The 11,681-nt window shown below is 61.2% G+C and overlaps 1 protein-coding gene across 1 annotated transcript in view; it reads left to right on the plus strand.

The window, feature by feature from the left end:
- The first annotated feature begins 3,127 nt into the window (after positions 1 to 3,127).
- Positions 3,128 to 11,681, plus strand: part of CPZ (carboxypeptidase Z) — a 24,136-nt gene continuing 15,582 nt past the window's right edge. Inside the window, exons 1-3 of the mRNA XM_004265157.3 lie at positions 3,128 to 3,283; positions 8,282 to 8,314; positions 9,207 to 9,581. Of these exons, the coding sequence (XP_004265205.1) occupies positions 3,196 to 3,283; positions 8,282 to 8,314; positions 9,207 to 9,581 (496 nt within the window). The 5' untranslated portion in view covers positions 3,128 to 3,195. The remainder of the gene's footprint in view (positions 3,284 to 8,281; positions 8,315 to 9,206; positions 9,582 to 11,681) is intronic.

Consider the following 11,681-nt stretch of genomic DNA (forward strand, 5'->3'; position numbering starts at 1 on the left):
GCAAAATGGTGTTGGGTCCCAGGAACTTTGTGAACCAATAAACACTTTATTCAAAGAGTCTCTCATTTCTCTGGGAAGGAGAAAAAGCTGCCCTTGCATTAGCCTGAAGCCAGCTGTCCGTGACCGGGAAGGCGGGTCCCCTGCTGGGCCTCCAGGATGACCCCGACTAGACCCTGCACCATGTGTGCCGGGAGGGGCACTTGGCTCTCCTGCAAAGCTCATGCCCTTCTGGGGAGAGTCCCTGCCTCCTCTCCGATGCTCAGAGGACCTGCAACCCACAGGGCGGGAATGAGTCGCCTCTGCACAGAGGGTGGCTACCAGCTTCCTTGCTGGCAACTCCAGGCAAGGGCTGCATGAGAGGAGGACATCTCTCCAGTGCCCGGCAGAGGCGGCACAGAGCCTGTGTCTGGAGAGCCCTCGTGCTTGAATTAAACACGGTAAATTTACTGAACTGAGCGCTGTCCCAGAGGAAGCATGGGGAGGGGCTCCTGGGGAGGTGGGGGCATGGGGGTGGCTCCCCGAGGCTTTGGTGCTTCGGCCAGGCACTGAAGGAGGGGCGCACAGGAAACCGTCTCCAGCCGGCGGGGAGTGGATTCCCGTCACCTATGGGCTCCTGGCTGCTGGGCACACACCCCTGGTCATCAGGAGTCCCTTGCTGAGGTCAGTCTCTGGCTGCACGTCCTTCGAAGGGTGAGGTGGCAGATAAGGAATGGCAGAGTCTCTGCGCTTTCCGAAACACCGTGTGGCTTCTCGCCCAGCATCTTGTTCTGCAAGCAGCCACCACGGGCTCGTCCGCTGGCCCAGGCACCTGAGCGCCTGCAGACTCAGGTTCCCTGCATCTTCTGTTCATCTGCTCCATCCTGATGCGCAGGTCTCGCCGCAGGCTGCCCCCACCCCTCTGGCCCATTATTCGGTGGCGGGGATTCAGTGCCTGGGGAGGGTCTGGCCCTTGGAAAGGGTTAACCTTGCCTGGGACTCGCCCCCGACGAACCATTTGGATCCTTCGGATCAGAACGATTTGGTGGATCGACCTCTTGGCTAAAAAGCTTTTGCGAGAGGCTGTTCCTTCCAACTTCATTGGAGAGGGAAGAGCGTAGTCCTAGAGGGGATCACCAGAGTCTTCTCACTCGGTCTTTTTTTTTTTTACATCTTTATTGGAGTATAATTCCTTTACAACGGTGTGTCCGTTTCTGCTTTATAACAAAGTGAATCAGTTATACACATACGTATGCCCCCATATCTCTTCCCGCTTGCGTCTCCCTCCCTCCCACCCTCCTTGTCCTTTAAAAACAACAGCTAACACTGATCTTTTTCATCCAAGCCCAAACGCCTCTGGTTTAAAGCTGTATCGTTACTGTTACGCACCTCTCAGAGAGAAAAACAAACCGGATGAGAGGGCTGTCATCGGAGGCGCGAAGCTGACCACCGAAGGGCTCAGGATCAGAACTGAACCCGTCGCAGGAGGGGACAGCCAGGAGACTCACCTGTGCCCATGTGGGCGCATGGGGGTGAGGGAGGGGGAGGGAACACACGTCCCCTAGTACGGGCACCACCAGCTGGCACTCAGGAAGACTGGGGTCTGCATTCACACTCCCAGTGTGGGCCAGAAACCTCAGAGGGGAAGTCGAAGGAAAGTGCCCAGGAGACTGCCCAGAGAAAGGCCAGGGGCTTCTGGAAGGACAAGCCTGCAGTCCATGTGGACAGAGGGTAGCATGGAGGCCAGCGCCCCAGTCTCTGGAGGTGCTGACGTGAGTGGAGTGAGCGGCTCCTTCTCTGAGCCAAGGATGGGTCAAAGCCCTCTTCCCATGTGTACTCCACAGTAGGTACTGTCACTGTCACCCCAGCCTCTGGGCTAAGCGGCTCATCCCAAGTCTTAGGGCTGGGTGACATCTGGCTCCAGGGTCCGGCCTCCCTGCCAGCCAGGACAGTTGGTGAAGGAGGCCCATATAGGAACCGGGCTCCAAAGATGGTCTGGGCCAGTGGCCCAGCTGGGGAGGGATCTGCCCCAGGGGACGATGCTGGGCTGAGGACCTCCGTGTCTGGCCGGCACTGTTCCCAGTACTCAGGGCACGAGCACAGCAACGTACACGCTGGCTGGACCACAGCTGTGGGGCTGTGAGGAGTGGCTGGCAGGCAGATGTGTGCACATCTGGACAGCAGAGTGAGCACCTGTCCAGCTCCTTGGGGGGGCGGGGGGAGGGTTTCAAAGGCGCTGGCCGAACGCCCAAGCAGTCCTGACCCTGGGAGGAGAGAGGGGCTCTAGGAACCACCTTTTTCTCCCCTTGGGGCTGAGGTCCTGGGCCTCCCTCCTCCCAGGCCCCTCAGGCCTCCTGCCGGGATGGCTCCTGGTGGTGCAGGCAGGCGCACGGGGGAGGGGAGGGGAGTGGGAAGGGGCTCTCTCGCACCCCCAGGTGTAGACATGTCGCCCTGGAGTTAGGGTGTCTGCGCTGGGCTCTCTGCCCGCCCCTGAGTTGCTTTTGCCCTGCCATCTGCTGGGGGCGGGTGGGGGGGATGGAGGAGACACCCCCGTGAGCCCTTATGCCACCACCTGGACCTCTGTTGGCTCCTTTAATGAGCTGAGTGGAGGGACTGCCACGTTTCACTGAGGACCCCTGGTGCCAGACTCCCTGGCAGGTCCTGCTGGGAGCAAACCAGGAGGGGGCTCCTCCCCAGGGTGCCGGCTCAGAGGTGGGGGGTCACCCAAGGCGACCGAGGAGCTGCCTGCCCTTCCTGGTACCTGACCGCTCCCCCCCGCCCCGACCCTTCAGGTGCATCCACAGCCTGTGACGGTGAGGGGAGGTGGGGACACTCCATCACTCCTCTCCTGGGACCCAGGCCCAGAGCTGGGGATGATTTGGCCTGGCTCCCCGCCAGTTGGGTCCAGCACGGGCCAGGACCCCGTCTTGCCCACAGACCCCAGGAATCAGGGTTCGTAGGCAGGATCAGCAGGGGATCTGGAGGTCAGCGGGGAGGCAGAAACCGAGCCCCAAGGGGGGCACCCACCGCTCGGGGCGGAGCATCGGCCCGGAAGCGGGCTGCGCGCTCCTTGGTCCCTCCCGCCGCATCGCTCTGCGCGGCTCCTGGCGCCGCCGTGCTGTAATCCGACTCCGCGCTCGTGGGGGGCGGGAGCCCGCGCGGCGCTGCGCCCCGGCCCGAGTGCCACATCACTGCCCGCCACCCTGCCCGCCGCCCACCATGCGGCCCCCGCCGCCGCCGCTGCTCTTCGCGATGCTGGTCCTCGCCGCCGCCCGGCCCTGGTGCGAGCCCACCCCGGACGCCGCGGGTAAGGCCGTACGGCCCGCGCCCTGGGGTGGAACTCGGCGCCCCGGAACCGGGAACTATCCCCCGCGTGACCCATGGTCCCCAAGTGGGCGCCCTGTGACCTTGGACCTCGGGGTCTGCGCAGGAGGGGGCAGCCGGCTGTCTGAGCGCATCCAGGCTGGGACCCCCGGGCGGAACGCACAGGCAGCTTGTGGGCAGCGGAGGTACCCGGTGCTCTGGCCGGGGCTTCTTCTCGGTCTGGGCACAGCGGGCAGGGCGCCCTGCAGGTGGGGTCCGAGGGAGCGGATGCCAGAACTTTGCAGGAGGAGAGGTCGTCCGAGGTCCCCGGTCCTTCCAGGAGCGGGGCGGCCTCTGGGCAGGGCACACTCTTGACCCCTCCCTCCCATCTCTGCGGCCTGGACAACAGCGTCTCCGGAAGTGGGCGCAGAGGGCCGGGGAGGAGGGGGTAGGATTCTGGGGCAGGGGGAGGGGGAGAGTGTGGGGAGCCAGGGACCCTCCCGGGTGCCGGGCTGAGGCGGGGGCCAGCTGGGGGCCCGGGCTCCGGTCCTGACCACACCTCCCGTTCTGGAGTGGGCCTCGCTTTCCCTTTACGTTTAAAGGTGAGGGTGTATCTAGCCCGCTGCCCTCAGGGTTCTTAGCAGCAGCAGACGTCTGGGCCCCTGGAGGGCGGGGGTCCCCTGGGGCACAGGGGTCTGGGAGTGTCAGATTCGGAATCTCTCGAGCGCTGGAAGTTTGTGGATACCTGAGAACTTGCGGGCACCAGCCCAGTGGGTGTGCCAGGAGCAAGATGCCTCTCGAATGTGCCGACGGCCATCGTTTCCCTTTCTTCTCCCTCAGCCCAAACTGAATTTTCTCTCCTCCTCTACCCCGCTTCACCTTCTTCCTCCCCCACTTGCTACAGAAAGACCCGGGCCAGGCGGAGTGTGTATGGGTGTGTGTGTGTGTGTTCACACGCACGCCTGCACATCTGTGCACGGGATGCAGATGGAACTTGCATGGTGTCATGGATGGACCCTCCCCTGAGGGTTCTCTCCTGAGGCCCCAGGAAATGTCTAGAATTATAGGCTGGTCAGGGATTATAGTCCCCTCTTCCAGGAAGCTCTCCCTGACCTCCCCTTTTTCCAGGGAGAAATGCAGCCCCCTCCTCTGGGCCCAGGTTGCCCCTTCCTCACCTGGAGGGATGAGCAGGGTGGATCTCTGTCCTCCACTCCGTGGTGGCATCAGTGACTGTTTCTAGAATAATTCCTTCCTCTGGTTGGATCTTCTCTTTACAGATGAGCATGTGTGGTCCGTGGAAACCCAGTGCCTTTTCCAGACCGCACGCTGACGTGGGCAGGGCCAGGCAGCCTGAGTCCAGGCTTTTATGTCCAGGACTATATCCACGTCCTCACTGTCCCAGGGCTCAGAGCGGGCCCAGACGCTTCCCCCCGCCTGTCCCTTGCCTCCCTCAGGTCTTTATCGAGAGCCTGGGGTTTGAGGCAACTTTCATGCTCCTAGGGGCCAGGCAGGTCTGGGTTCAAATCCTGAGTCCTCTACACTGCTGTGTGGTCTTGGGCAGATGGCCCGACCTCTCTTACCTCATTCTATTATCGTTCCTCGTCTCGAAGACCTTCAGCCCCAGGTCAATGTTGCTCCCTTCGTTGAAGACATGCTGACACCTTGTGGTCAAGAGGTGTAACGGTCACGTGTGGACTGTCAAAAGCAGCCTTGGGACCAGCGCTGCCCGACAGAACGATGCCAACTACATACATTATTTCACATTTCCCAGAAGCCACACGAGCGAGATAATAAGAAACAGGCGAAATTAACTTTAATAACAAATTGGATTTAACCCAACATATATGAAACATTGATTCAGTGTTTCGTCATCAATGTAAAAATTAAGAATGAACTGTTTTACATTCTTTTTTAAGTGCTCGTGGCTACCGTCCTGCATGGTGTGTCCTCTCTCACACCACCTCCAGCCCGAGCTCCCTAAAGGCACCCCCTGGGGCTTGCTTATCGTTATGGGTTGAATTGTGTTCCCCAAAGATATGTTGAAGTCCTAGCCCCCCTTCCCCCTTCCTGTGACCGTGACTTTCTCGGGAAACAGGGTCTTTGCAGGTATGGTCACATTAGGAAGAGGTTGCACTGCTTTAGGGGGGGTCCTGAATCCAATGACTGGTGTCCGTAGAAGAAGGAGGAAATTTGGACACAGACACACCAGGAAGGACGTGTGGTGACAGAGACAGAGAGCAGGGTGATGTGGCCACAGCCAAGGGTTGCTGGGGGTGGAAGCTGGAGGAGGCAGGAGGACTCTCCCCGGACCCTGCGGAGGGTGTGGCCTGCCAGCAGCTTGATTTCAGGCTTTTGGCCTCCAGAACCAGGAGAGGAACAATGTTTGTTGTTCCAATTTGTGGTTCTTTGTTACGGCAGCCACAGGAAACGAGTCCACCCATCTCTCTGTCTTGCTCCTGGTGCCCACCCTGGAAGTGTTGGTGACCAAGTCAGCAGATGCCACGCCCTTGTCCTCCCACTGGGCATCGCTGTCTGGCGGGAGGGTCACAACGGGCCGTCCCTCCTTCTCCCCGTGCGACCCCGAGCCACTGTGTGTTGGGCCCTTACTGGGCCCAGGCCCTGGCCTCAGCACCACCTCATCGGACCCTCCAACAACAGTGGGCACTCTTAGTATCATCCCCACTTTACAGACGAGAAGACTGAGGCACAGAGAGGAGCTTAATTTCCCGAACTTCAGTTTTCTCACCTGTGACTCAGGGAGGCTCGAAGCCACATGAAACCGGGAGGATCCGCTTGTCAAATCCGTGTGGCATCTGATGGCTTTGAAGGAGCAGGCGTGGGAGTCACTGTGCTCCGGCCTCCCCGCCACGCGTTTGCCTGAGGCCAGCACAGGGCCCGGGGCCGGCGGGGGCTCTGCCCACTGAGCGCCGGCTGAGAATCTGAGCAAATCTTCAGGTTCGCCCCCCTCGGCTCTGGGCTGGGCACACGGCAGGCGCAGCCTCGGCGTGGTGGGTGCAGACATGAGGAGGGGGTGGGGGCCTTGGCTGGAGCCATCCGCCTAGGGAGGCCTCGGGCTCCTGGGCTGACTGAGTCGTGGCGTCTGTGTGGGTCCGAGCTCGCACGGGCCGTGAGGGCGGGTCGGCCGAGCTGAGCGTGAGTTCTGAGTGTGAGCCCTGGGCACGGATGCTCCAGGGGGTCCTGCTCCGATCGCGTCCTTTCATCTGTTCTCCCGACATCAGCGCAGACAAGCAGGTGACAGCGCAGCGTTCCAAGCTGCCCTGGGCCGGTTTCTGGTTCTTTCTTTCTTTCCCTTATGTTTTGATTCATCCTCACGCCTCCTCCTTCCGCAGAGGGCGGTGGGCACAAGTCTGGAGACACTTTAGACCGTAAAGGCGTGGAGTCGGGCAGGGGCGTGGAATTCCCAGGCTGCAGGCTGAGAGCAGGTGCCTCACACCGCCTGGTGTCCTCACTCACCGCCAGCCTCATCCCAGCGGGCATTGCGGGTAGCCGAGGGCATGGGTGGTGGGCACGCAGCAGCCCTCTCTGTTGCGGTAAGGGTGGCAGTTCCACTGCCTGGATACTTTAGGAAAATTATTCTCTTGCCCGTTTCTTTGCCAAGTGGTACCAGCCGGTTAGGACAGCCTGAGTCCTTGGCTCACCAGGTGGTGAGAGGGCACCCTGAACGTCTCCATCCCGTGAGAGCTTCGAGAGCCGGCCCAAGGGGTCAGGGACTGTGGCCGCCTAGTCCACGGTGGGGGAACCGTGTGCAGAGGTCCTCACGGGGGGCTGCCTGGCCCCCACCGCGTCCCCACCACTGGGGACTGACGTGCTCAGGCAGGTTTCCACGACCCCCAGATCTTAAGGCGAATCCCTAGGAGCAGCTCCCACCCTTGCTGTGGTCCAGGTCTAGTTCCCGATGAGGTTACGGGGTTAGAAACAGCCTTTCCCTCTGGTCCTAGCCTCCTTACCCTGCTCCTCCTGGGCTCCCCCTGCACCCACTTCCCACTTTCTGTTTGTTTGTTTATTTATTTATTTACTTACTTATTTGCCCCTGGTCTTAGTTGCGGCAGCCGGGCTCCTTAGTTGTGGCATGTGAACTCTTAGTTGCGGCATGCGTGTGGGATCTAGTTCCCTGATCAGGGATCGAACCCGGGTCCTCTGCACTGGGAGCGTCAACCACTGCGTCACCCGGAAGTGCCCTCCCCACCACCAGCGCTGTCTTGTTTCCTGCCCTCCGCCACCCAGCCTGCCCTCCGCCTCCCGGGACCCCTGCACCAGCTGAGATTTAAATCTGATTTCCGTCTCTTGGAGCTGTTTTTTCCTCTTAGCTCTCACAGAGCACTTGGGACCTGCCTCTGATGGGAAACCTGGCGGGTAGTGTTGGTTGAGGTTGGTCTCACTGACCTTCCCAGGGGTCTCACTGTTGGGTCCATGTGTCTGGGCCTCGGGGAGGACCCTTGAAACCCACAGTTCCAAGGACAGTTCATGCGTTGGTCCTCTTCTCAGGAAACAGGAGACAGCGCACTGCAGCATGTTCTGGAGGGGAGAGGGCCGCTGCCTGCCTGAGTCTCGGGGGAACTTGGAATAGTGTGGGGTGAGAGGCACTGGGGGGGTGCAGCCCCGGGTACAGCCTCTGAGGGCTGCTTGTTAAATATTTGGGAATCTGGTGAGAACTCGTTGAGCTGCAGGAAGCTGAAATTGGCCACAGTGGAAGTATCCTCACCACGGCGATCGGCCACCACTCTGAGCCAGGGCTCTTTCGTCCTGGCTGTCTTCCGTTAGGGGAGTCGTGTGACCTCTTCGAGACTCAGTCTCCCCTCCTGTGAAATACGGGAGGACGGCCATGTGGACATCAGAGGGTGGCTGTGAAGGGGAGGGTGGGCAGGGGGCCGGCGGCCTTGCCAGTACCCAATGAGAAGCAGCAGCGCCTTTGTGCACGTTTGGGGGACGACTGATGGGCAGGGGTCTGCTCCCCTGACAGCACCGCCCTTTCTCTCCCCAGGTGGATGCCCCAGGGCAGCAGCTGCGGACAGCGGTACGGTACACGGACTTCCTGGTTTTGTTTTGTAGCAGTGACGCAGGTTCTTCACACCATCAAAGCGTTTTAGGGGGTGGAACCCACCGTTCTAAAGTGGTGATGAATAAGGTGGCCCATCGATTAAATCCAGACCCATTTGAAACAGCCAGAAGTCAGACAAAACGAGACAAGGAGGCCCTTCCCTCTGTGCAGTTGGGCTCCCAAGCCTGACTCTGCCCCGGCCTCCTGCAGGGGGTCCTCCCATTCCCCTCCCCCTTCCCCCCCGCCAAGGCGGGATCTAAGTGGGCCGGGTTCCGACTGTGAGGTGTGCACACACCCGCTGCATTGGCTGTTCATCCTGTGCGTTCCCAGTCCTGTGCCCGGCACCTGCTGAGTCCAGGGCTGGGACAAGCCCCTTCCCTCCCTGGCCCTGAGTTCCTCCTTTGTAAACAAGGAAGGGAATACTGATCTCGGGATGATTTGGGAGACGGCGTGGCTCTGACCTATCACAGGTGCTCAGAAGCACACGCTTCCTCAATGCCCCTCCTGCCAGACTTAGGCATCGGGTGTACTCTAAGTGGAGGGACTAGATTTTTTTTAAAGTAGGAAAATCTTTCCCCCATACGGAAGTCAGTGGCCTGCCCTACCGTGGCAGACCCTCGGCCAGGGTGGCTCTCCTGCAGCCCTTTGGCACACGTGGAGGCTGGGACCCAGAGAAGCCTGCCCTGCTGTCTCACCAGTGAGCCCCGGGAGCTCCTCTGGTCCTCCCGCAGGCCCCGGTCTCTCCCTGCCACGCTGCAGGTGCCCATCCCCTAGGCCCCGGCCCTGAGCGGGGGCAGAGCAGGCCCTTAGTAGGCGTCTGGGTGGGCCATCGTGGGAGGGAGTGACGTGGTGACCCCGCCTCCCCCAGCTACATGCGTGGACCTGCAGCTCCAGACCTGCAGTGATGCCTCCTACAACCAGACGACCTTCCCCACGCTGCTGGAGCATCGGTCCCGGGTGGCGGTGGAGTCCAGCTCCGAGTACATCCTGCTGAGCGTCCTGCACCACCTCCTGGAGGGGCAGTGCAACCCGGACCTGCGTCTGCTGGGCTGTGCCGTGCTGGTCCCACGGTGCGAGGGCGGCCGGGCGCGCAGGCCCTGCCGGCACGTCTGCGAGGCACTACGGGACGCCTGCCAGCCCGCCTTTGACGCCATTGACATGGCGTGGCCCTACTTCCTTGACTGCGGCCGCTACTTCGCGGGCCAGGAGGAGGGCTGCTACAACCCCCTGGAGAAGCTGCGAGGTGGGCCCTGGAGTCCCGTGGTGGTGAGCGGCTGGGGGGCGGGCGGGCGGATAGGACGCACGTCGGGTGGAAAGTGCCTGGGCCAGGGTGCCGACAAGGAGGCCCTGGATGCAGGAGCGCGGCTGGGAGGGCGGAGATGTGTGAGTCCTCGACGGCTCCCCTCCTCCGCCGTCAGAGAACAGAGGGCACTGTTCTGAGGAGGGCCTGTCCCCCCGTGAGGCCTGCCCGGCAAAGCCTGGTGATGCCTGTGGTCAGTCCTGAAAGACCACACGTAGAATACTGGCCGGGAGTGGCAGCTAGACTCCTCAAAGTGGGGTCTGTGGAGCCCCAGGGGAGAGGGGAAGAGGGGCTGCAGAGATGGGCTTTGGTTTCTCGTGTGGACAAACCAGTGGAGGTAGAATGGGCAGCCCTGGGTCGTGGTGATGGAATGGGCAGCCCTAGGTGGTGGTGAGCCCCTCGTCTTGGGGGGTGTGCAAGGAGCTCCTGGGGCCCCGCTTGGTAGAGATGCTGGAGGAGGGGGGGCGTGCAGGCCAAGTGCCTCTGCAGGCCTCCCTACCCCCTGGCTGGGCTTCCAGACTGGGTGAGAAGGGATAGCTCCAGTGCACAGTGGAACCCACAGCAGCCCCACTAGTAGAAGCCTCTGTGCCACCCGCCACCCCAGTCAGCAGCCACTGGTCACACGTGGCTCCCGAGTGTGACTAAGGATCTAAATTTTGATTTGGTTAGGTTTTAATGAATTTGAGCTTAAATACAGAGAGCCACACGTGGCCAGTGTGTGACACGGGGCGGTGCAGAGTGACGTCGGCTTCTGGCTTCTCACGTGCTCGTGTCATGGAGCTCGCGGGGAGGTTCACGTGATCTGGGGCCAAGTGCTATACACGTACCGTCTCATGAAGACCCCACAGCGACCCTGAATATTGGTGTAACCATTTTACAGATGGCAAAGTGGAGGCTGTGGGAAGGCCAGTGGCGGCAGGCGGCCGCTCCTGCCTGGTGGATGGTGGGAGCCAGGCCAGTCACGGATGGATGGATCCATCTGTCCGTTCAGCAAACAGCTCTTGGGCACCTGCTGTGTCCATGGCTCCTGGCTGGGACATTGAGGATGGCGGCGGGCGGGGCACAGAGGTGCCTTGGGCTGGCCTCCACTCACTGGCTGTGCGGGGCTCAGGGCTGATTCTGGAGCTGAATCTGGGGCGCTGGGGGGTTCCGTCCACCTGCAGCTTCTGGGCGATGCGGTGGCCCGTGGGTGGCACCTTGCAGGCAGACAGGAGCCCTCTGCACGTGAGGACGCAGGAAGCGTGGACAGCGGGGACAGCCGGGTGGGGGACGAGAAACAGAGGAAGGAAACCAGACATCTCCCTGGGGTTGAGCCTGCCCGCCCTGAGAGAGCCTGCAGAGTGGGCTGGAGAGAGTTTATTTTGGGCAATTTTGCCACCAAATTACCAGTTCCATCTGCTTGCTTCTCCCTCGGAAACCATTCTGAGGAGAAACAAAACCACAGGGCAAGTGAGACGCTTGGGAAAAGCATTCCCCATCAGTGCTTCCCCCCAGGACCAGCCTGCGGGGACCTGCGTCTTCCTGCGCAGAGACCCCGGGGAAGGGGGTGGGCAGGGGGCCCTGGGGCCGGCCTTGGGGTGCCTGTGTGGGTGGGAGGGGACAGCCAGCTGGCCTGTGGATTGTGCTAAAAAGCATCCTTCCCTCGACCTGGAAGCCCAGGAATTTCTCCTAAGAAAACTTTAAAATTGGGGAAAAAGCTTTTCTCTCGCCCCCTCCCGCTCCCATCCCCCTCCCTCTCTCTCCGCCTCCACCCCCCCCCCCCCCCCCCCGCATGCTCACTGTTGTGTGGGTAATAACAGCTAACGTCTGGCCTCAGGAGGGTGGTGGAATAGTGGGCAGTAAGGAGCCTTTCAGAGCCTTGCTGCCTCCCTGACAAGATGTCGAAACTGTTTCCACCGCGATGCTGAGTAAACAACAGTAAAGGACAGAAACCTGCCTCCCTCCCCCCAGTTATAGCTTGACGCTCCCGGGACACCCAGACAAGGGCGGCAGCTGAACGGAGCTTTCCCTTGGGTTGAGGATTCTGTCCGTGTGCCTCTTGCT

The sequence above is a fragment of the Orcinus orca genome, chromosome 4, assembly GCF_937001465.1.
Source record: "Orcinus orca chromosome 4, mOrcOrc1.1, whole genome shotgun sequence".
Lineage (NCBI taxonomy): Eukaryota > Metazoa > Chordata > Mammalia > Artiodactyla > Delphinidae > Orcinus > Orcinus orca.